Raw genomic sequence first — 26,165 nt, 5'->3', positions numbered from 1 at the left:
TGATTTAAAAAAGCAGGTACACGAGCAGGTATCTAAAAACTACAATGTCAGTACACACAAGGACCAACTCCCACAGTCCAAAAACATGCTGAAGTTAATTGGTATTTCTAAATTGTCCGTAGGTGTGAATGGGAAGATGAGGATTAAGCAGTGTATACATAATGGATGGATGTTTCCTTGAACAATGTTAGAGGATAAATGAAGAGAGTGTGAGGAGTATATTGGCTAAGACATCCTCAATCTCATTCAGAAATAAAAGAGAGAAACTACTGATGGAATAGGAATACTACCTACTTCAAAAAGGTAATCTAATTGTGGAGAAACGTTGGCAGGTCATGTGTGAGTTGGACTTCGGGGGGTGCAGGAGTTGTTTGTGCATTGTTTGCATTGTCAGTAGGGTTTTGACCTTTGCACCACCTGCAATTGATGGCCTTTAATTTGTTGGTCTGGGATCCTCACTGAGGCAGATATATTGGTTTGGCAATGTTGAACCAACATTTCTAATCAAACATCCGTCAGTAGATATTTCCCAAGGCAGCTATGAAGGAGGCGATTTTTTTCCTGCAGCTCGGGTCTGTCTGTCAGACCTGCTCCAAAACTGCTTTGTCAACATCTCAGCTTGAACTATCTAAAAACAGATTTTCAGTTTCAGTCCAGTTCTATTATGGTCCAAATAACTATGAAGAAGTATTTGTATCAAGCAAATACAATGTTAGGTAGCACTGAGATCACTAAAAACTGTTATTAGACAAAAATACTGTCATTTTTAAACCTGCACTACACACTATTTCTATATATTAACAATAGATCTGATGAACAAATAATGACAAAGAAGTCATTGTAATGTGAAATGGATCACCTTTACTGATGCTCTAGGGAGTGTTTAAGCATCTTTCAACTCACAGTTTTGATTTTCTGGCCTGCAGCTTCACTGCTTTGTACACTCTCTTAAACTGCAGCATAAGACTGACCTGCCATGCTGCTTGTCTAACTTCAGACACACACAGTTAGCAACTAGCTATTGAGCATGGTTGAATGTTTAGTAGCTATAGTGCTAAAAGTTACTTCCTCAGCAGTTATGGGCGACCAAAATGTGGTAAAATGTGGCTTCTATTTCATTTGTAGAATCACTAGAAACACAACTCTTAAGGATAGAGAAAGACAAAAAGACATAATATTTTGACAGTTTTGTCAAGTGAGTAACATGGGCATTTATCCACTGCTTTGTTCTCGACATGACCATGAGTTTTATCTGACCTGCACCCTCTCAATGTAATTCATGACTCCAGCTGCCCACTGTGTCACCTATCAGTGAATTATACTGTGCAAGGCAGATGATTAAGTGATACATGATTTATGGTCCTTTCAGTCCTGAAATTATACTCTGGGAAGTTTAAAGAGATCAAAATCCTAGTTTGATGTACTGATTTAAATGTCTCGATTCAATTCATTTTATTCATAGCTTTACCAGCTCTTTGCAGGCAAGTTCATTCCACGGTTGCACTCCTTGCAGATTTCCTTCAATAATTCCTAGATTTGTCATGTAAATGTTTATTTTTATCGCAAGGTCAAGAATCCATTATTGTTCTTGTTTCATGTATACATCAACCTGCTTTTCTTTTCAGCAGACTGATCAGTTACTACATGTCTCCATGATGTGTTCATCTCGTCACAAACCACTGAGAATGGCTAACAACACGACTACATCCTGTTACCACTGGAAACCTCAATCTCTGCTTGTGAGCACTTCCATGGTACCAGCATCACCAACACCAACATTATACTGCATTATCAGAAGGAGACAAGGGCCAGAGTACGAGGCATTTCAGGGGCCCCATCTGCAGATATAACAGGAGGGTTATTTCTAGCTGTCACTGTTATTATTGCTGGAATGGTGTTTAGGTGCTTTCATGTGTTTGTAGGTGATGTGTGTGTCTTGATGGACGTGAACCCATCACAAAAGTGCTCTCAACAACTGAGAAATGTTAAACATGTGAAATTGCATGTGTACAGTTGGTCGCTGTAACCACAGCATTGCTCCTGCACAAACATATTAATTATGTTTTCTATTTATGTCCATACACAGCCATTGTGTCACTAGTTTTAAAAGATTTGCCCCTTTCCCTGAACCATCTTTATGCGAATATATATTCAAGAGGATCAGACATAATACACTTAAGCCCTGCTCAGACATGGGATATGTTAACATGGCTGCCTTCATGTGTCTATTTAAGCGACAGCACTCTGTCATTTTGACATAGGTCCCTTTTATGTTCATGTTCCAAACAGCTTCAGTCAGACACACCCAAGACAGTGATGGAGAGGTAGTCATAGTACGCACACAATATTCGTCACACATGCAAGATTAGACAGCCACTTCCCAGACTGTTGTGTAGATCACCATACCTAACAGTATCCTACGTCAGCACTTCGTAATCTTGTGCACCCCTATCTGTTAATGTGACTGGACGCAGTTCTGACTCATACCATGTCGACAGTGACAGTATTTACATTACCGTTCAAAAGTTTGGGGTCACTTCGAAATGTTCTTTTTTTTTTTTTTTAAAGAAAAGCAGTTTTTTTCCCAATGAAGATAACATTAAAATTAATCAGAAATAAAGTCTAGACATTGTTAATGTGGTAAATGACTATTCTAGCTGGAAATGGATGATTTTTAATGGAATATCTACATAGGGGTACAGAGGAACATTCCAGCAACCATCATTCCTGTGTTCTAATGCTACATTGTGTTAGCTAATGGTGTTGAAAGGCTAATTGATGATTAAAAAAAACCCTTGTGCAATTATATTATCACATGAATAAGAGTGTGAGTTTTCATGGAAAACATGAAATTGTCTGGGTGACCCCAAACTTTTGAACGGTAGTGTAAGTGTTACTAAATTCAAAATAGTAACATTAACACTTTTACAGGAAAGTAACCGGACTGCTAATTCAGACATGAAGCTGACAGATGTCATCAGATCAATGAAAAAGAGTTCATGTCTAACAGGAACTTATTAATCAAGGAGTGCTAACTGGGCACCTCAGGACATGTCGCTGCTTCTTCTCATTTAACTGTCAGCACACTGGTCCACATGGCCGCTCCTACTCTTGTTTTTTTATTTACTGTACTTCTGGTGGAGTAAATATATGTGTCTGTAAGTAGCACAATGACATGATATCAAGATGTATTCCAAACATTGTTTGTCTCTGTCTTTATTACATTTTGCCTCAATTTTCCACTTTGTTATAATGTATCTTCGAATTTCCATACTGAATTAAATATAAAATGATTTAAAAAAAAAAAAAACACTCCATAGAATCACTGTAATTGCTACTGAGCATATGCCCATATTTGAAAATATACTGATGCTTTAACAGCACAAAGGAAATGGCTACATACCACCCAAGCCAAGTGGGAAAAATTTGTTGCTTTACTGATCTGAGTGAAGATACCTTTCAAATCAACACATCTCTAAGTGCTCATACTGCATGATCCATGTGTGACGGTGTGTTCCCAAGAGCACCCCTGTTGTGAATGAGCATGAGTGCATCCCAAAAAGACTGCTGTTACTTGCCTCATTGGTGATGAAGAGAGCGAGCTGCTCTGTCTGGAGCTGCTCTGAGGAGTCGCCGTTCTGTCTGAGGCCATCTTACTTTAGCTCAGCACCTGAAACACAACACATGGAACACAAACATGAAGGCTACAAAAGCAGGCTGTCAATACATTTCTCAGACAAATCAAAGTTAGGTCTCATTTCATAAGTTGGGGATCAGGATTCTTTCTTGTACGGCTGTGCAGCATCATTCAACACACACACTTTGAATCCAGTATCACACACATATGATTGCAGCATCCTAGCAGCTTTGCTTGCCACCGCAGGGTTATCCACTACAATATCTCCTTATTGATCCACCTCCAAGCATTCTATTCTTGTCTTGTCTTTTTTTCCTCCAAGTAATTCAATTATCAATAAACCTCCCTGTTTTAAATAGCTGCAAGCCGCTGGTGTGCCAGTGGAATAATATTTCTTATCTTCTAATTTATTGGCTGGCTGCCAGCCAGTGACTCTCTTCCCTACTTTGAGCCTGAGCAAAAGGGGCTGACGCTCTTAAGTGCCCGCAACTTTATTCTACTGTTTTATTGATGTATCCCATTTAGATTAGTCCATTTTCAATCGGTAGAAGCCACAGATGCCCTCCTGCGTGAACCACACTCTAATCCTTTTAGTTAATGATATCCTGCAGTGGTGTGGTTACAAATTTCATGTTTACTGTGGGGTGTAATTAGCAGGTAGTTACAAAGTGAGACTGTCTCTCTCTCACGCACACAAACACACACCCTCCCAGTGTCACGGAGCAGGTTTCAGCTGCCGTGCTCTGCTTTTTATTAAATGCTCACAGAGTGTTATGGGATCGATACGTAAACAGGAGAACTTACAACAAAGCAAGTGAGGCCACAGAGATGTGCGATGCAAGTTAGGCATCACTAGTGAGACCATGTTGGACTGTTTGTTTTGATTGTTTGAGCCAAAATGGCACAATTAAAGAGCAACTGATTAATTTATTCAAGTTTGGCGATGGAGAGGATATGGCTCAGCAACGCATTAGAGGAGTCACCGATTCTGTTATACTGTTTGCTTTGATTGCTTTGAAACTCTCTGGATTACATATTTATGAGCAAAGAGGGAACTATTTGATGATGATTAAAGAAATAAAGATGTTTTCTGTTTTGTTTTTGGAGGGTGAGTCACTGAATCAGTGACTGTGGTAAAATGACACCCAGGCAGATGGGTGTGTAGTCTGTATAGACTATATACAGATTACAGCAGATACAAAGAGAAAGAGAAGAGGCTAAGAGTAGAAAGAAGATTCAAAGAAGGGGAGGAAGAAAGAGGAGGGGTATTTTAACTGCAGTCTTGGCAGGGCTCCTCCAGGGCCATTTTCAGAGAAAGCATCACAGTGATTCAGAAATTACGCCATACTGTGCCAGGACCATGGAAGTCTGGAAGACTGACAGCAAGCACCCTGTGTTGGGAGGAAACCTACATTTCTTACACTTGATGCAGTGAGAATAGAGTAGAACAGAATACCATAGAGTGAGTGCTGATATAATTGCACTGTTAGATATTCCAATTGAGGTCTAGATGAATTATATTGGCCCTATAAGTGAGCCCAGGGTCAAAGCCAACAAGTCACAGTTCCAGCAGATTCCATTACATGTGCCTGCGGCTCGTTGCAGTGCTCTTCTGTGGATTACCCTACAAATGGAGATGAGTTGTCCAATCAAGCAATTCAGCCCTGAGCACTTAGAGTGTGCCACTAAGTGCTGTGTTAAGGACCACTGCACTGGAAGCGATCTCTGTCATTCTGCAATGAGTGGCCACAGGCTGTTTTTCCTTTACCGCTTCCTGGGTCGATTTAGTTTTGGTCCTGACAAGTGCTCCGTTATAATGTAGCATTTTATGTAATGCCACCTATAAAAGCTAAAGTCATACCTTCTATTCATTTTTAAAACAAGCCTGTGTTTCTGTGGAGCTGCAGGCACCGCAGGTTAACCATCCCCAAGTGCACGAAGGCTGCAAGTGCTACAGAAATATGAGTTTCCTAAGCAGATGGTCAGTTTTGACGGTATCCTGGCTAATTTTCTTGCTGGGGTGGACATTTCTTTTCATGTCTGGGCTGTAACCTGAGTGGCCCAGTGGGTTTCCTCATTCGGTTCCCGTGGAGAACGTGTCAGTTGTAGGTAAGCCAAACAAAGGACACCTCTGTCTCGGCCTCAAGTCACATGCCGGGTAAAATAACAACCACTCAGTGACTTGTGTGTGTAAGAGAAATCACCAGGGTGTACGCTCCAGATTTACTGCAGCACTTGTATTTATTCTTTGCATGTGTGTTGAGGGGGTTTAAATGTTGGTGTGTGCTTGCGTGCATGTTTCTGTCACTTGCAGATTTCCACTGATGTTTCATGTTGTTTCTGTTTCTCCTTAGTGTCACGCCAACTCTGCATTTAATGTAAAAGGCGTCTTGATCCTTTCTCATCAAAGCTAAGAAGCCTTTTAAAAGTCTGGCTGCATATTTTAGCAGCTTAACTGGGAAGTACACATAGCAGAGTGTCTAAATAGTTAGACACTGTGTCACAGAATTCAACAAAAAGTTATGTTCCAGAAGCAAGAGAACGTAACCTTGCTCAGCAGTGTACAGACCAATGTAATTTCATTGTTTTTTAATGCTTTAATATTTCTGTTTTGGCTCCTGAAGCTAAAACTGATGGGAAATTGGCAAGCACAGAGCTTTCTTTACCTTTTAAATCCTTGTACATCAGTAACACTTAAAATACAAGTTCACTAATGTTGCACTTCCTAAAGTTGCTGGAAAATTCAGAACGTGTTTCAGTCCCCAAACACTTTTAGACAAACAGTACCAGCTTTCCACACTGTAGAACAGAACAGAAAAAATCGAAACTATAAAAAACAAAACAAAAAAAAAAAAAACACATGGAACTACATAGTAAGAAAAACTGAACAGATTTTAGTCTCACAAATAAAGACAGCATATGTGCAGGGTAACATTTCATTGTCCACTGACTTCACTCTGTTCTTTCCATAAATGCTGCATCACTGATTAAAAATACATTTCAAGTCATTCTTTATTATATTCTGTGGTACAGCAGAATGCCTCTCACAGACTCTGCGTAAAACCACCAAAAGAATACAAAAGCTGGTCTTCAGAAAACAAAATACCTCACCACTGTGGCTTAGCTTCATTGTTGTGCCAAAAGCAATGAATTCCCGTTCGACGAAAACAGAAGAAATCCAACTTTGAGCAGAACGTGGAGAAACAAGCGAAGCCACTCACCATTTTGAGAGGCCAAAACCAGCTCGAATCAATGTGATGGAGTTGGAGACAGAGTGAGTCAGGCTGTGTACTCCAAGTTTAATATCCTTGATGTTTCAGGAGTGCCTCATTGTATAACCCGTTCCTTATGGTTTGGCCTTATTTCAAAAACTGCCTGTGATTAAGTACCAAACTCTTCTTCTCCTGCTGCTATCCTAACTCAGACTGAGGAAAGCATCTACTAAAGAAGTTGCTCCTGGCCATTGGACTTTAAATACAGTGGACAGGCTCTGCATCGGCGACTCGTCGGTGCCATGCTGCTCATGTCCTATCATTGAGCTGGAGACTGGGTTCACAGGAGGAGACAGCGGTCACAGTCTCACCGCAGAGCTGTCATGTGGGGAGGAAAACAGAGCAGGATGGGTACTGTATGAGCGGTTGGGTGGGAACAAGCTGGAAGCCGGCTGTGCTGAGCCATGGACCCAACATTCCCATCCCACACACAGTGGGCTGGCTCAAAGTGGGCCCTTGTTCTTGGACAGAGAAACCCAGACGGGGCAGCAGACAATGTCTGACGTGAACTGCTACTGCACGAAAATTTGGTGAGAAAGCTCAGGTTTCTCCAAGTACAAACCTGAAACCACTTACTCCATCCTACTACAAACCGTCTTGTAACAGATTTCAAGCTTAATATATACAATAGTCTGGTTAATGTAAACCTTTTTAACTGATGCTTTAATTCTGACAACCTTGCAGTAAAATTTCATGACTTCAGTCACGAAGCTTGGTACAACCAGTTTGTGGTAACTTATTGATTTTTTTTCTATAAAACAACATTTAAATTGTTCCATAAGAGTACAGTGAATCTTTTGTAAAATAATAATGTAGCTGGAGAACAGAAATAGGCTGTAATACAATCCAGTGGAATTGCAGGTGTTGCTTAAAGAATGAATGTGTGAATCCGAATGAATACCTGACAAAAACAGCACCTGCTACCGTAACAACTGTCTGGGCAAAAAAAGCTTAAAATGATGTGTTCAAATTTTACTTTTAAAGATTTTACAAGCTCTACAAACTACATTTTCTGGTAATTTATTCCTTTAATTAAAGATTTTACACATTTTATCCTATATCATTGTTAGATATTCTTTTCATTTTCTTTTTTGCACTTTGTCGATTTCATTTGCTTCATGCCAGTCTTAACTTGTTTTATCGTTACACTACATAAGTGCTGGGCAAATAAAGTTTATTTGAATGATTTATTACATAAGACAGGTCTTATATAGATGTTCACGGCATAGTTTTCTCTCCAGACACAACAGCCCTCTGGCCCATTATCTCAGTGAGTCTAAAAGCAGAGCATTCCATAGATAACATTGGCATGGAGAACTTATTTAAAGTATGGATTGTGTTTTGGTCAAGGCTGACACTCACTAAAGTATTTGTTTGGTATGTCAACAGAGTTAAATCTGTATAATCTTTATAATTTGGAGAGGTGCAACAGTTTGCAAAACGGAGATGTTTTTCAACCGCATATATTCTCCATGAAGTCTATTTTGGGTTTATTACTTTTGAAGCTTTATTTATCACAAACACTCAACTGACTCCTCTGGTATGTTTACACCGAGTGTGTTTGTGAGTGTGTTTTTTCCATCTCTACAGAGATTTGTTTATTTAATTTGGTTTGTTTTGGTGTTAGGTGCCAATGAAACCGCACAAAGACATGAAAAAGTGGGTCTCGGCTCTTCTCCAAGCCAACCGCAAGACAGTTTGCCAAATCTGTCCATAATCCAAGCTACTTTAGAGCATTTCTGTTTACAAGTACTTGTTTGATTTCTTTGGATTGTGTAAATCTAACCAGATGAATCTAAATTTTCCACTGTTGTTTAGACCAAACACATCAAACTTTATTCCATCGTCTTTAGCCTCACGCAGCTCCACTGACACATGAGAATTGTTCAGTACAATCAGAGAGTGCAGCCACTCCCCGAGGAACTGGGGGGTCAGAGATTTGAATGACCTACTGAGCAAACAGTTTGGCCACAAGCCAAACATTGCGGCTACCATCACTTCATTCAGCGCTAAAGCTGACTCTGGGAACCAAGAAGAATGTCAAGACAAAGGCTGATTGCAGCAGACAGCCTGTGAGTACTGGAACATTTACCGCACAATAGTTCAGATTGCTGATAAATAAAAGGAACAAAGAAACTCCTCAAACTGTTCCAATTGTTCTCTGTTGACCATTGTGTAAAATATAACATTATAATATGCTGCTTCCATGTTGTATTGCTGCACTTCACCTCCAGAGCTCTGACAGCAGTTGTAATTCAGCCAAACGTTGGTAAAAACATGAATGTTTGGAATGAGATGGAATTACAAACAGACATGGAATCTACATTTTCAGCTGGGGAAACTTTTTGCATTTAGAATCCACATTTTCAGACAAAAAAAATAAATCAAGCAACGCTGCACCGAAAACAGCCTTCAACAACACTGTTCATTTGATTTATCTTTACAAAAATGGGATTTTCTAGCATAGTAGTTTCCAACTTATGCATCCAGCAGCTATAGGAGAGGACTTGCATTTATTTAGAGCCATGTTTGTGGACATATAGGAATGATAGTGCACTAGTCACTTTATTTTAGCTCTTTGTTTGGTCTCAACCACCTTCAGAGGCTCTCCAGTCACTAAATGCTTCACTATGTTCACCAGTTAGTGGCTGTGCCTGTTGTACTGTCAGTGCTGCAACTAAATGTTGCAGGTAGAACAGATAAACAATGACCGATACTTAGTGTAAAGCTCTGTGAAACTAGGGGGACACCTGGGTCCTCCACTGGTCTGTAAAAATAGTACATCTTTCATTCTACCTCAATCATTTCTGACACAGCTCTCACAGTTAACTCCACATTCTCCGAATCTCTGTGTTCTTAGTATGTGAAGGCAATAGACAGTCTCAGCATGCATCATTATGGATGGATGGAAGATAAATTTGCCTTTAAAGACACTCAATGCCATTTCCTGCAGCAGCACCACTGTATCTGTATGGCTAATGATAGAGAAACAGTGTCAACATCTTGACATGTGTCAGGGTGGGTGACGGGGGCTCCAGGAGCGTCCCAGGTTTGAGGGTGACATGCCGTGATGTCAGGAACAGTGTGTAGGAGGAGGAAGCACCGTTCCTGTTTCCATATATTTTTTCAACAAAAAATGGCGATGCAGTGTTTGGGAAGGACAGTGACAGGAGTTAAGAAAGAGGTGGAGATGATGAGAAAATGACAGCAGGAAATGGATTGTGGGCTGAGCAGGTAACAACACAAGACTGTACAAACACTGTGGTTACATAAATGGTTCTCCAAAGAGAGGGATTTTTCAGAATAACAGTTTCATAATAAATGATTTTTTGTGTAAGAGAGATTCAAAAGAAGGCATACATGTTATGTAAAGTCTTGCTTTGTTAAGGTATGGCTAACATACATACACTACCATTCAAAAGTTTGGGGTCACCCAGACAATTTTCATGTCTTCCATGAAAATTCACACTTTTATTCATGTGCGAACATTAGTGCACTAGGGTTTTCTAATCATCAATGAGCCTTTCAACACTATTAGCTAACACTATGTACCATTAGAACACAGGAGTGATGGTTGCTGGAAATGTTCCTCTGTACCACTATGTAGATATTCCATTAAAAATCTGCCATTTCCAGCTAGAATAGTCATTTACCACATTAACAATGTCTAGATTGTATTTTTGATTAATTTTAATGTTACCTTCATTAAAAAAAATGCTTTTCTTTCAAAAATAAGGGTTTTTCTAAGTGGAATTGTATGAGTGCAGTTCCTAACACTATAACAAGTCACGCTGCTATCCTTATAATTTGAATTTTTAATAAAGATGTAGCTTCCTTGGGTGTCCTGGCCAAGGTGTCTGAGACACTGCCCTCTTAATTGCAGTGTGCCTGGTTCAAGTCCAGCAAAAGATTCCTGTTTAATGTTACCTTGACAAACAAAGAGAGGACAACTAAAGAAGTGTTAATGAAAACTGCTGAAGACTGTTTACAATTTACAACAACTGTAACCAGATAGTTCTAACATTATGTATAAGATGGAACTGTATTGACACTTCTAGTTTTGCCTGTTTTAGCAAGAAAAGATAATGCAACAGCCCTGAACCCTCTATGGTTTTCTGAGTCACTGTTGTGTTTTTATAACTTGTCTTCCAGTGAAAATATGTTTTAAATGAAAGTTAAATCACTTGTGATCGTTGGGTGTGCCTGAGAAAGGTCCACAAGGTGAACAAGAACATTTTGGGTTATAGATTATAACAGAGAGAATCTGAAACTAAAATCCGATATTAAAACATGTGAACTGAATCTGTTCCACAGCTGCAGTTTTATCAAGACAACATGCTCAGATGTTCCTGATTGGTCTGAATTTCAGGAAATAAACATGGAACATTTAACAGCTAAGAACAAAGGCATTGAATTTGTTAAGATATTCTTATTGGTAAATAATTGTATACATGTGTTTTATGTTATTAGAATTTGAGTGTATTCTTCATCAGCATGATATGTCATGGCAACATTCAAATTACAGAATCATTGTTTATAATGTCATGTACAGTTTTGGATTTTGTTGACCAAAAAACTCAGAAAAAAAGTGAATAGATGACATTTCAAAACATTTGAATAACATATATAAAAATAGATATTTCAAGGGATGACGAATAAAAAATGCATCAAATGCAGACAGTATTTGACGGCATATACAGTGTTTCCTGTGATCCAAACACTACAGTTTGCCTGTCATTCACCAATTCACACCAACAACCACATCTCAAAACTGAAGCCAGTGCAGATGCACCTTAGAGAGCAATACCACTGAGGGTCAGTGCCTCTAGTAGACATTTGAAAAGCATCAGTTTCTGTCATGAAATAGTGAGTTATGGGATTTTTCCACAAGTCATGATGACGTTATTAGCTAAAGTCACTCCATTTGATGAGTTTGTTAAGCTGGATGGTCTGTATTTATATAGCGCTTTACTATACCTGAAACGATACCCAAAGCGCTTTACATTATACATCACATTCACCCATTCACACACACATTCACACACTGATGGCGGAAGCTGCCATGCAAGGCGCTAACCTCAACCCATCAGGAGCAGTTAGGGGTTGAGTGTCTTGCTCAGAGACACCTCGACATAAGCTCTCCAGGCCAGGATCGAACCGGTAACCCTCCCATTACAAGACGGCCACTCTACCCACTGAGCCATGCTGCCTTAAAAACAATTCCATTGTTAAGTGGATATTAGGCCTCAAGGAGAGGTACAGTGGGTATGGAAAGTATTCAGACCCCTTTAAATTTTTCACTCTTTGTTTCATTGCAGCCATTTGCTAAAATCAAAAAAGTTCATTTTATTTCTCATTAATGTACACTCAGCACCCTATCTTGACAGAAAAAAACAGAAATGTAGAAATTTTTGCAAATTTATTAAAAAAGAAAAACTGAAATATCACACGGTCATAAGTATTCAGACCCTTTGCTCAGTATTGAGTAGAAGCACCCTTTTGAGCTAGTACAGCCATGAGTCTTATTGGGAATGATGCAACAAGTTTTTCACACCTGGATTTGGGGATCCTCTGCCATTCTTCCTTGCGGATCCTCTCCAGTTCTGTCAGGTTGGATGGTGAACGTTGGTGGACAGCCATATTCAGATCTCTCCAGAGATGCTCAATTGGGTTTAGGTCAGGGCTCTGGCTGGACCAGTCAAGAATGGTCACAGAGTTGTTCCGAAGCCACTCCTTTGTTATTTTAGCTGTGTGCTTAGGGTCATTGTCTTGTTGGAAGGTGAACCTTCGGTCCAGTCTGAGGTCCAGAGCACTCTGGAAGAGGTTTTCTTCCAGGATATCTCTGTACTTGACTGCATTCATCTTTCCTTCAATTGCAACCAGTCGTCCTGTCCCTGCAGCTGAAAAACACCCCCATAGCATGATGCTGCCACCACCATGTTTCACTGTTGGGATGGTATTGGGTAGGTGATGAGCAGTGCCTGGTTTTCTCCACACATAGCGCTTAGAATTAACGCCAAAAAGTTCAATCTTGGTCTCATCAGACCAGAGAATCTTATTTCTCATAGTCTGGTAGTCCTTCATGTGTTTTTTGGCAAACTCTATGTGGGCTTTCATATGTCTTGCTCTGAGGAGAGGCTTCCGTCGGGCCACTCTGCCATAAAGGCCCGACTGGTGGAGGGCTGCAGTGATAGTTGACTTTGTGGAACTTTCTGCCATCTCCCTGCTGCATCTCTGGAGCTCAGCCACGGTGATCTTTGGGTTCTTCTTTACCTCTCTCACCAAGGCTCTTCTCCCACAATTGCTCAGTTTGGCTGGACGGCCAGGTCTAGGAAGAGTTCTGGTCGTCCCAAACTTCTTCCATTTAAGGATTATGGAGGCCACTGTGCTCTTAGGAACCTTGAGTGCTGCAGAAATTCTTTTGTAACCTTGGCCAGATCTGTGCCTTGCCACAATTCTGTCTCTGAGCTCCTTGGGCAGTTCCTTCAACCTCATGATTCTCATTTGCTCTGACATGCACTGTGAGCTGTAAGGTCTTATATAGACAGGTGTGTGCCTTTCCTAATCAAGTCCAATCAGTTTAATTAAACACAGCTGGACTCCAACGAAGAAGTAGAACCATCTCAAGGAGCATCAGAAGAAATGGACCGCAGGTGAGTTAAATATGAGTGTCACAGTAAAGGGTCTGAATACTTATGACCGTGTGATATTTCAGTTTTTCTTTTTTAATAAATTTGCAAAAATTTCTACATTTCTGTTTTTTTCTGTCAAGATAGGGTGCTGAGTGTACATTAATGAGAAATAAAATGAACTTTTTTTGATTTTAGCAAATGGCTGCAATGAAACAAAGAGTGAAAAATTTAAAGGGGTCTGAATACTTTCCGTACCCACTGTATGTTTGCAGCTCGACTGCATTGATTGACATGTCTGCAATGGAATGATTGACAAGATGAGGATCATTCTAAGGTGAACTCCAATCACATGCTCAGTATCATTCAATTGTGGCATGATGACTGTAATTAGGCCATCATTTGTCAGTGAAGTGGGCAATACCTTTTCCACTGGCAGTTTTGCCAGTCGAGGGATTCTAATATCCAGTCTCTTGGTAAACAAATGCATTAACTAGTTAAAAGACACCTTGCCTTTTGGCTAACACACTGATGACGGTGTACATGTTAGTTATGAGCTCTAATTAGGTGTCTGATTACTCCTCCTGCTCTACCCTGCTTCTGACATCTGGAAGGTTCTGACTCCAACTGGAAAAGATGGCACTGACCATAAAGCCACTCTGTAGGCTTTAATCCAGCTCCAAAACTAAACCAATGGGTGATTTCATTGCTTGCTATGTCCATCTTTTTATATAGTCTGTGACTCACAAACACACACATATTCACACACTTGTTGGCAGTAGGCTACCAAGTAATGCATACCATCCATCACAAAAGGCCTAACCATTGAGGGCATTTGGTGCTGAATGTCTTGATGAAAGACACTTCAGCACACAGAACCAAGGGTAAGTGTAAATATAAGACACACAGTAAATACAGAGCAAAATCAAGTGAAGCAACAAATCTTTCAGTGGCTACAGGAATTAAAGAGGCTCTAGATGTGCTACAGTACATTAAAAGCAGAGAATAGAAATTAGGTTTCCTGTATCTTTATACAATAACTGATAGAATTTGAATTTAACAAGAAATATGGGAAATGAGGATTAGAAATTATCTAAAGTTTCTTTACAGATAGCACAGGGCACAAATACTTCTACTACTGATAGTTTTGTGTGATGAAAGTGTTAGAAAGTTCACACTGGGGGTAGGCCAGGGTGGATGTGCTGAGAAATATTCAGAATGATTCCTTAATGGGTCATTTAAGTCTTTCTGACTTTAAAAAACCTCTATTTGAGCAGGAAGAAACTGAATATCTTTCAGCGTCTGTCACCAGCCGCTACAGACTAGATGGACTTGGTTGGCAGGTGAAATGCTCCCCCAACAGTGTACCTGACAGTAGAACCACAGTTTTGCTCCATCGTTCTTCTGTCACTCACACTGTACCCATCTGCTGTTATTCAGGATGTACAATGTGTCTAAAGGAGCAAAAGTTTTCTTACTTTTTCAAACAGCAGTCGCCCCAGCAACAGACTTCAAGCATATTAAGGAAAAAATGAACAACTGGAAAAGCAATTTTGTATCATTTGTGGTGAACAATGCAGTTTTTTCCAACTTAGACTCAGACACACATCAAGCTATTGTTAGCAGTGCCCACAATAAAAGCACTCTATAAAAAGTTCACAAGAAATTAGGCCATTTTTTTCTCAAGCATGTCTTAATTACCCTCTGGAGTGTGTGCAAGTACAAGCATTAGACTTGAAAACTTCAAGTCCTTCCCTAAGGACAGACTCCTGACTGGACTAAATGAGAAGATTCCCTTGTAAGGCCAAAAGCGGTGCGATCTATTTGGGTCTGGGAGCATTCTTTCCTTTGGCATAATAATATGGAAGTTAAATGCTCTGCCTGCCCTCATGGTGTTTCTAGGCAACCTGTGTCCCTTATGGATATGAGACCAGATGGGGTCAAGTTGCACACACACATAGACACACACACAATGTACAGACCTGTAGCCCCTGTCAGGGAATAAACTCAGCCATCCTGTTAAATGTCACACTAACAAATGTGGACAGATCATTACAAGTGATAGCTTTTACATTTCAGTGCAGGAGGAATCAAATCAGCTTCTCATTCCTTGGACACCAAAGAAGCCTTTTGCACCAAAAAAATGGAAAAAGTTCAGCTGGATAAATATGCTTCACCACAAGTCTGCTAAAGTGAACACAACGTCATCCTGGTACTTTATGGTTCGCTATAAAAATACCCATAATTCTCATTTTCAAGAAAACAAAGATGATAGCAGCACCATACCTCCTGAGAACTCAAACAATCCCAGCGTTACTCCAAGATAAATATCCAAATGCATTTTAAGCTTCCCAGTTCCATCGACAGTTAGTTGGACAAATAAAAGACGGAAACCAGCCGGGGAAGAGACAACATCCAGAGCTAATGAAAGGTTTTGAAGTAGAGCTCAGTAGCTCCGATAGCAGCTCCAACAGGCCAAAGAGACTGGAACTGGATCCTGACTCAGCCTGGTTCAGTGAGGAGGATCATGTGGGTACCTGACACCGGAGCAGCGACGGCCAGCATAACATCAGGAGCTGCTTAATAATGAATGAGCGAACCTGTAGAGGGGCACCACACACACACACACACACACACACACACACACACACACACACACACACACACACACACACACACACACACACACACACACACACCACATGGCTAATAGGGAGTCACACTGACATAATTGGAGACAGGCGTACAGTGTGGTCAGGTAAAAGTAGGGTATAAGACCATAATCAGTTGAAGCAACTTGACAGATGTTGCTAACAAAGTAGCCTGTCGTCATCCTGTAGCACTACCCTTTACACACAGGTGTGTTTATGGTGTGACTCTAGACTGTCTAGTCTGGAAAATCTCCCTTTACACTTTATTTCACTCAGTTTTCGTGACTTGTAAAGAAAGAAATTAGGACACATATATGACAGAAGAAGACAGAAAACGGGACTGAAAATCTGGAAGATCACTGTTAAAATCCAAAATAACAAGATTGATGGGTGTTGTCATCTATGACTTAATCCCAACCACACCCACCTCAGAGGCTGCATTTGATTGGCTGAGAAGCATTCCTCACGGCAGCAGAGAGGGAAAAACCCAATCGGATTTGAGGAGCAGCCAGCTCGGAGAAACAAAAGTTGAAACCGCTTTCTTTTCCCCAAAGAAACATCAGCTGAGTCACCTCAGAGTCATGAAAATGCCAACAAACATTGAGGTTAAAATCTGGAGGCAGGAGTGGATCCATTCGAAAAGTGTGGTTAAACTGACATTGCATTTAAAAGCAAGATTAAGTTCATAGAGAACACTAAACTAAAACTAAAATCCAAAAGCAACACCAAATGGAACCACAGTGTCAACAGATATATGGCCAGCATCTCTAAAAACAAAAAGCTGGCAGCACTTTGTAACTTTAGGAGAACTGCAGGCCTAAACATCATCAGAGCTACACTGTTTTTCCATTCCATCTGTAAACATGCTGTATGGCACAGAGGAGCAAACAAACCAGGGAGGACTTGCTGGTTAAACACCGAATGATGGTTTTGAGTACTGCAGTACACCAGGATACTCATCCAGGTCCCCCATCATTCTGAAGAATCAGAACTACACTGCTGTAACATCTGCATTTCTGCAATACAGTCTACCACCCAGAATTCAGAAGGCTTCTTCTGATTCATGTGATGTAGTAGAGTGAACAATACACAGAAATTGAAAGTGGGCTCCTATAAAGGCCAGAATCCTTAGAAATTAGATGTAGTTTGGCTCCTGCAATTCTGTGAGTGAGTTTGTGCATGTCAGGGTAGTGTATAGATGTATAGGAACTCCAGCTTTCATCACAGACCTGCAGCTGAAACACTTTCGGTCTTCATCTTTTGCCCAACAGACAACTTTTCCAACACAGTCTCTGTAACTGAAAGTGAATTCCAATGCAAGAAATCTCAGCATTACCATTGATTCTGATCTGAATTTGATAAACAAACCAGTTAGAATATGTTGTCAGCATATGTTTCTTTCATATGGAAGTATTAAAATCATTTCTGTCTGTTGTAATTCTCTCCATGTGTCTCTCCATGTAGGAATTAGTCAGTGGGACACATTCAACCTGCAGTCTGTTGTAAGAGATTCTTAACTGGTACCTGGAGGTGACCATATCTCTTATGCACTGATCTCTCTTCAATACAGAGTTTATTTTGAGCTTCTTTATTGATTTTTTACGTACTGCATGAACATCTTGTCATATGATTTAACATTCTATGCTTTTATTAATTTATTTATATGCCAATGTTTTAATTGAAATGTCTGTTTAATCTCTCTGTACAGCACTCTGGTCACAAAATATGATCTGTAAAGAAAACTGACTAAACTTGACATTTATTACCCAGAACCATGATCTTTCCCTAACCTCAACCAAGACTTTTCTTTGGTCTAACTGGTCTAAACATAACATAACCCTGATTTTACGTCTTGCCTGACCCTCAACCATGCTTTATTAACACACACAGATACTTTGGACAGTAAGATTTAAAAAAAAAAAAAAAAAAAAAAAAAAAACATTTGTTGGCATTTGACACTGATTGCAATCTGGGTCTTTGCAGAATCACCCTTCAATACCCTATAGAACAGTGAGGCTCCCTGGAGGAGTTTAGAAACATCATCTCAGCAATTCAACAACTACAGAAACATGAAAGTGCACTAAACTCCCAGTTGCTTTAATGGAGCTACTCAAGCTCAGCATGAGATCGCAATAAAACACGAAGAAACAAGAGAACACTCCATAAAATGGCAATTGAACAAGTTGGTGTTGGTGTGAAAGGAGCTTACAGATAAAGTCTACAAGCCCTACTTTTTTACTTTTTTTTATATTTTTAAATTTTATACTTTACATTCTAAACTGAGTCTGATACACACTTGGGATTTGCAATAAAATATCTTCAGGGGTCTAAGCACATAGCATTGTTTTCAGCATTGTCTTGAATATTGTGGCGAAAGTTTCAAAGTTAGTGATAAATTGTTGAGAAACCTCTTCCATCAGCTACCAGGGTGGACTTTCAGGCATGTGGCCAAAACAATCCTTTGAAGCAGATTCCCGACAGCAGCAAGACCTCTCAGCCGTCAGCATCATTGCCTGATCCCCTCCTGTCAATCACACAGTGAGTGACCTCATGACATTTACAGTATGTCACACAGCTCCTTCAGTTAGATGGAGTACCTTGGAAATGGCATTTGGCCCAGTTACGGCCAGAGAGATACATGTCAGAGAGACCAGGCAACCGCAAAACACACAGTGAGTGAAGCACAATCCATGTGCACGATTTATGGCCAGCTGTCTGTCTGTCTACCTCCACCCACAAGCACCTACGAGGTAAATTCATGACCTCATAACCAACGCTAAAACCATGAATAAATCTTGAAAGGAAAGCTGGTTTAGGCACCACATTTGGTCCTGTGAGTGACCTGATGTTAGGGGCCACACACAATGGTAGGGCAAAAAAAGAGCAGAGAGGGAGGGAGGGAGGATGCAATAGCAGCAATTCCTTACGAGTCAACCCTACAGCTGTTTGACATTAGGCGGTGGGAGTAAATTAGGTGGGCTGGGTCCGTGTGTGGGTTTAGGGGAGAGGGAAGGGAAGAGTAAGAATCAGGGGTGGAGGATAGGTCCACTGCTCAGATCTAAGCAAAGGAACACAAGAGCCACTTCAGTGCAGGGTGGAATTTTTCAACACTTTTCCTTCAGACTGTTGTTCCACCACAGAATTAAAGACACGGGGTAAATGGGGCACACATGGGGTCAACATGATAAGTAAATATCGGCTGCAAAAATCGTAAGGCATGCAAGAAAAGCTCCATATGTGCCTGCCGAGCTCACACGTGGCACTTCAAAAAGCCATTTCAGTGCTATTTTTTCCACTTCGGGCATGAAAAGTAAACACATGGGAGATTTTTCTGGGCAATTAGATCCGGGAAAACAGTCTGCCACGTCTCATTTAAGATATACAGAATATTCTCAGATATAACACTGAAAAATGTGTGATTTCAAAATGAGATATGCATCATTTGAAAGATTTAACACTTACTGTGGCAGAATTATTGTAGTCTTTTGACCCCAATTGGGGGTTTGAGTTCCATTTATTTTCACGAGTTGCATCAAACAAAGGACATAAAAATAACAAGAAAGAAAGAAGGGTTACTTGTTTTATCTGTTTTTATCCATGTACAGTAAATTGCATGTTTTGGGAGCTTTTACAGGCCGCACCTTTGGTTCCTTCTGAGAAATTCTTTTGTACAATATTTTCTGACATTTTGCAGACTAAATAGACCAAGCTGTGATATAATAAAATGTAAAACAGGTTAACCAGTGTATGTTCTACTAACTCCTCTGGACAGATCTTTGTAAATTATACAAAAAGACAAAGAGTCCTATATTGTTGGACTCCTATATTTCCCTCAAAATGAACAGTCTGCATTGATATTTCTGCAGATTATAATGACTAATGACTTTTATTTCAAAATTCTCAGCTACAATGTGTAGCAGCTGGTTATACATCTTCAGACACTTCCTCTGAGTGTGTGTCACTGCCAAATAAAGCGATGTGAACCACAAGCTGACAGCAGTGGCAGTGTTGAATCAGAAAATGACACCTCTAGAGAGAAGGACCTCCTCAAGTCTCCCTAAGGTGCTCTCAACAGAATGAAAACTTTTCCACAAGGAGGAGAGAGTGCTGACCTTTCTATCTTCTGTGAATCTCACAGCAAACAGAAGCGCGTAAGGACTGAAGCCTCCAATTCCTGGCATGATCTCCCCAATGCACCGTAACAAGGGCCACGGAGCAAAAACAGCAGATGGCAATCACAGCGAAGACAGATAAACGGACTACAGCTCAGTAAGCTATGACCTCCCTCCAATTAGTAGATGGAGATGGGAAGAAAAGAACAGAGCACAGGAAACGAGGTCAACACAAGAGGAGCTCCATGCTGACGCTCTAATTCAACAAGTCTGATATTGATTTATCTCCCAGCTCTGGGCCCCGTGTGGCTGCCATATTGGGCCCACCTACACAAAAATTTATACCTGCACTCTTCTAATTGAGTCCCCACTTTGAAGAGAGTCTCCACTGAGTCATGGATGCTGTGATGTGTCAACATTCCCCCTTGCCCACAATAAAGCACCACAAACGTGACGCACGTGCAGCATCCTCATTATGTGATGTAGGAAAGACTAAAGTGGAGCTTTCAAGGATGGTGCGTCAAGCTTTGGTCCAACATTCTATAAAATGTATATCAACAACACTCAGTCAGGGAAGATGGTTTGGCTTTCAAATTGTTCAAAATTGTACTTATCACATAAGTTTTTGTTTGTGCCCAGTGTTAATTACTTTGAAATGTTATTCCTTGGGTGGATCAATGTTTAAATCAACAGCAGGAGGTTTTGTGGACACTGTTTTTTTCTTTGATCACAGTTGTTTTCAGCAGTAAAAAGTGTCTCTCTGATTAATGTCAGAGACATGCTGCTGGCTCCATGCTGGTGAAGATGTTGTTTGTCCTCCATTAGAGTCAAAGGTCAGTAATTCAAAGGTAGCAGCCAGAGGCACTGATGTTGTTGTCGTCAGGCAAGCAGCCTTGCAGTATATCACTGTAACACTATCTCAGATGCCGTACCACAATTATATGAGGTTTGATGCTGTTTTTATATGGGATATATTGATTTTAACCTTTTATGTTTGCTTCATACAATGCATTAGGCACGGATTTTGTTAATGGACTTCTCTTAATTTAAAGTTACAGCTACGGCAGATGATAAATGATTCATCCCGAACTTGTAAGCAAAACTCAACTTCCTCTGCTAACCACTTGCCCTCTGTTACTCAGGGGATATCTTCAGATGTCCATCCATCTCCTGCAGTGCAAAACCTCCCTGCTGCTGGTGCCAGATCAGCTACCAGCAAACAAGTCCAATGCATTGTTCAGTGCTTTTTCTTTCACTATGTTTCTCCTAGTCTTCTTTACTTTTTTCTCTTCTGCAACATCATTCCTAGCATATTTTGGAAATAACATCTAATAATGCAAAAAAAACTAAACAGCCTGACAATAAATTATTAAATCTAATAGTTTCAACACCTTTTGCTGTGGAATATTCATTAAAATGTGAGTTTATTAACATACACTACAACTTTTGGTTATTCCGCAAAACAAATTCAGTAAAATTCAGTGATTAGCTGGGGTACAATATCTCAAAGGGCAAATAGGAGAATTTAAATTTAATGATGCCATTGAACAAGTAGGTTAATACATAGACTTAAATGGATGCTGATGCTGGGCTTGTCACTCTGGAGTTCCCACCTCAGCTGACTACCACTGACTGTGATCTCTGCATCCAAGAACAGAAATAAAGTATACTTTTTAACTGTATCTGTCAATTGGAAGCGGGTCTAAAGTGCTATTAAAAGTTTGTATTTTTGTCTGTCCACAAAAAAAATTTGCACAAGATTATCTTGTAATGTCAGACCTACAAGTAAAGCAGATGCTGGCAATGGATAATAATAATATTTTATACATTCAAGCAGTAAAATTTCAGAAAAATATGTCACATCTCACTTAAAGAAAACCTGGAAAAAGTGGAGTTATGGTGTCTAGTGATGCTATGGAGTAGTTATTCTCTGAGTGCGTGTTTGTGTCATGTTTGCACACATGAACCTGCAGGTGATGTTCCGCTGATCTAAATGCAGAGCTTGTGCACTACGATATGCAGAAATGCACCCAAAATTGCAGTAAAGAAGACAATTGTAAGTTTCAAACTATTTTATATATATCCATATCTGGCTGAGTATCTGTCAGTATTTGGTTTTCAGTCATTACTGCATCAGGTGCCATGCAAGACCAAGCCATCAGGGCACAGTAAGCCTTGCTATCAATGGATGGCCTCCTCTCTCTACAGAGCCACAGCCACTCTCTGTTTAACACCCCGGAGTATCATTTTAAAAGCTTACAGCCGTCCTTAAAATAATACACTTGCTTTGAAGTTGTAAAGTGTTCAATATGTCATTATTAGTCCTTTTGTATGTTTTTATCAGTCTATCTTTGGCTAATTAACTAATTATTGATTATTTCTATTTGGTGAACAATTGTTTAAGTGAATCTGTAATGCAAGGAAAATGGCTACAATCAAAGAAGTGCAACACTCTTGTTTCCCCCAAAGAAAACACAATTACTGGGCATCTGGATCGAAACAGTCAGACAACAGGCTGACCTGTGTGAGAAATAGCTTCTGGAGAAACACCAGACTTGTGGGAGGAAAACCAAAATGACTGGGTCCTGACTTCAGCAATGCCACACAGACACTGAGAGGAGGCATGAAAAGAGCAGCAAATAAGAGTCAAAGAAAGAAACTAGTTTATCCAGAAAAAAGAAGTTGCTTGTAGACAATGATGGAGACTTGGCCTGGTCCAGCCCCAGGTATAGAATTTCAGCCTTTAAAGAGAATCTGCTTGTTGTAAGCAACTATTAGAAAACTGTTATTATAGGAGTAAATATACTGGATGGGTCTGACAGTATCTGATGACTAAAAGACACTTCAATGTCCAGAATAAAACCAGTATAACCAGGACAGTTTAAGGACACAATGCTTTGGCACTGAAAACTCAAAAAGCAGAGAGTCAAGTGCAGCTTCATGTTTCCAACTTTAGCCGCGGTCACAAAGTTCGGTCACACCCTCAGCAATAGTCGCTGCTCATCAGACGGTGTTGGCAATTGTCAGGACAATGAGTGCTGGGCTGAGACTGTGGAGAGACGAGATTTTTACAGCGGAAACCCTGATATTCCCCACACATGAAAGAGAGAGACCTAATTAAACAGTATGACAGCTCAGCGAGGACCACACCTGCATGTGTGGTTCATGTTAACCACGACACGCCCTCCTCAGCTGTTCATCAGGCAGGCGAGAGGAGAATGAATGGCAGAGAATCACTGTGCTGCCGGATTTATCCCCAACCAGTCATGTATTATTAGGCAGACGTGCTAAACAGATGTTTAAAGGAAGCTGCTGACGTAGCCTGTCATCTGCTGATGCTAAATGAGCTGCTAAACAAGTTTAATCGTACACTATCGTCTTATGGCAACTGACACTATGCTTCATTTGTAGCCAGGACTTGTGAGTTAAAGTTGCAATCACACATAAACAGCCTAAGCTTAAAGGCATTTTTTAAGAGCTACACAAAACCAAAATGCTAACAGTCATTCTGAACATGCATGAAGTGTTCATTCAAATGTAAGGCTCGCTATATGTATCAACAAAGCAAGCGGAAGATACAAGAGAACATAGTTAACTAAGATTTACAGGCTCTTGGATACACAGCATTTTTTTTAACTTCATGCACAAGTCACAGCAAAATTAACAAGGACCCCGGAGAGAAATTCAAAGGGGAGGGAAACGCAACATCGGTTATATAGAAATATTTGGGCAACACAAAGAATGAGGAACCAAAACTGATAATCTGTCAGCAGTGTCTTGCAGTTCTTCCCGCAAGGAGGCAACACAACTACTTTTTTAGATCACTTAAATGCGCAAGACAAAGCAACCACAAACAGAGCTACTTAAGTTATCAAAAATATCACAGAGTCCGTTATTTCCTAGTCTTACTCGTTATATGTAAATTGCAGGTATAATCCAGCCATACCTTACAAAGAATCTTCTCCTCCCCTTTGTTATTTGTTACAATTTTTAAAATCCCCTTTATTACAGGAAAAATACAACAACCTCCAGGCAGCAACCTACCACACTGAAATTTCAAGTTTTGCTGAGGATTATTATTGTTATTGTGAATTATCCATTTTAATGACAGTTCTCACCTTCCTCCTTGCAGATGTTTCAAGACAGCTATTTTTAGGGCACACCAGTGCTGTGTTCTTACCATAGCTCTGCCCAGGATGATTGTGATTGGTTCAATAGTTTCTTTTCTATTATCATGCAGCCCTAATGATAACATTTGCTAACTAGTTCTAAACACAAATTACTGATGAGGCAGATGAGTATCTTTGTCGTTAGTTTAACTGGGTCACACACCAAAAAATCGACAAAATATTCATTTGATCTAATGATAGCCATTGAGAAAAAGTCCAATAATCATGTCATATTATAACTATCAAGTTATCCCTGTTCTTCCTGAGAAATATTTGAATGCCAGTGCCACATATTGTGTCAAATCAAGACATTTCACTTCAAACCACAAATATCAACAACATGGTGGTGAAAGAGAGAAAGTCAGAGTATCACTGAAGTCAGTAGGATTCATCTTCAGGGGATCATTCAACATTGTATCCATCCATAGCTCTTGGGATATTTCAGGTGGCATGACTTTGCTCTCCATGGAACAACAACTAACTAAAAACAGGAATATGAGCAAGTTCACGCATCCTGCAGACTTTACTACTCAGTTCTGCGTCGCATAATTGCACAGTGACAACATGACTCATACAGCCACAGAAATATTCCTGGTCATGGTAACACATTTGCTGTTTAGTGCACTTTTTCCACTCATTTAGTAGCACACAGGAGATATCAGTTACAGTGTGTGAAGGTTCAGTGGTTTCAGGGGATATCGTGGAAACAGAGACTGGACAACAGAAGCAAAGAAAAGGAAATAAATGATGAAGCTAGAACGGGCATATTCAGAGGTCAGATACAAAGATCTGCACTCACACATGTATTGAGACGAAATGTTGGTCCATAAACTCAAACACACACACAGAGTACGTATGGAAAAAAACGTAATGACACACCTCTCTTGTAATCTCTAATTGTCTCTCTCATGCGCATGCACTTTTCTCCACCACCACATCACACACACAGAAGCCTGCAGTAAAGACATGTGGTAACTGCGTCCTCTTCATTACCACCGGTCTCACTGTAATCTTTGCTCTTTGGGACAGTCTCAGCTTTCGCGACTCCCACGCAACCTAGCTTTGCCCACTCCAAACAGCTAAAGCCACTTTGGTGTTCACTTCCAACATGACTCAGAACAAAAACATAACATATTTTCCTACTGAGAAACCTTGCAATGTCCTGAAAGGACCATTCATACTTATTTTGATAGCATCGATTGGCAAGTACAGATTCTCACAAAAGATACGCTGGCAGCCATGTGTGTACTGTATTGGTAAAAGAAACACCTGATGTAAGGAAGCATCAGTCCAAGATACAAGGCAGACCTGATGTGCATGTATCCAATGGAGACCAACAACAGCCTCTGGGTGTTCACAATGGTCAGTATGCACATCTGCAAGGAAGTAAAATCAGCCAGCAAAAAATTCACAAAACCAGTTAATTTGCCAAACTGCCAGCAGGTAGCAGCAAATGCTGTGAAGTATGCTGACAGGAGAGATTAAGTTATTGTAGTTAGCCATGAAGTGTCTAGATAGGCCTAAGTTTCGACTATCCAAATGTGATGTGTTGTGTATGTTGCTCTAAAATGTAGTGAACAAAAGCCTGAGTCATGCAGCGTTATGACAGCGTCTCTCTCTGCATCTCCTTCGATGTAATGCTGTGAATTTACTTAACACTGTGTCCTTTGTTTATGTTTATTTATTATCACATTG

The 26,165-nt window shown here is 40.2% G+C and overlaps 1 protein-coding gene across 2 annotated transcripts in view; it reads right to left on the bottom strand.

The window, feature by feature from the left end:
• LOC111577801 (INSC spindle orientation adaptor protein) overlaps positions 1 to 26,165 on the bottom strand; it is a 75,882-nt gene that overhangs the window by 47,841 nt on the left and 1,876 nt on the right. The window contains exons 1-2 of one of the 2 annotated variants that reach the window (XM_055009296.1): positions 6,859 to 7,194; positions 3,579 to 3,670 (exon numbers count right to left, since the gene is read on the bottom strand). In XM_055009296.1, the coding sequence (XP_054865271.1) occupies positions 3,579 to 3,652 (74 nt within the window). In that variant the 5' untranslated portion in view covers positions 3,653 to 3,670; positions 6,859 to 7,194. Of the gene's footprint in view, positions 1 to 3,578; positions 3,671 to 6,858; positions 7,195 to 26,165 lie in introns of those variants that run through there. The other variant, XM_055009295.1, reaches the window with a different exon arrangement.

This window comes from Amphiprion ocellaris, chromosome 3, assembly GCF_022539595.1.
Source record: "Amphiprion ocellaris isolate individual 3 ecotype Okinawa chromosome 3, ASM2253959v1, whole genome shotgun sequence".
Lineage (NCBI taxonomy): Eukaryota > Metazoa > Chordata > Actinopteri > Pomacentridae > Amphiprion > Amphiprion ocellaris.
The sequence above is the reverse complement of the archived record's forward strand: the minus strand, read 5'-3'. Positions and strand labels throughout refer to the sequence as shown.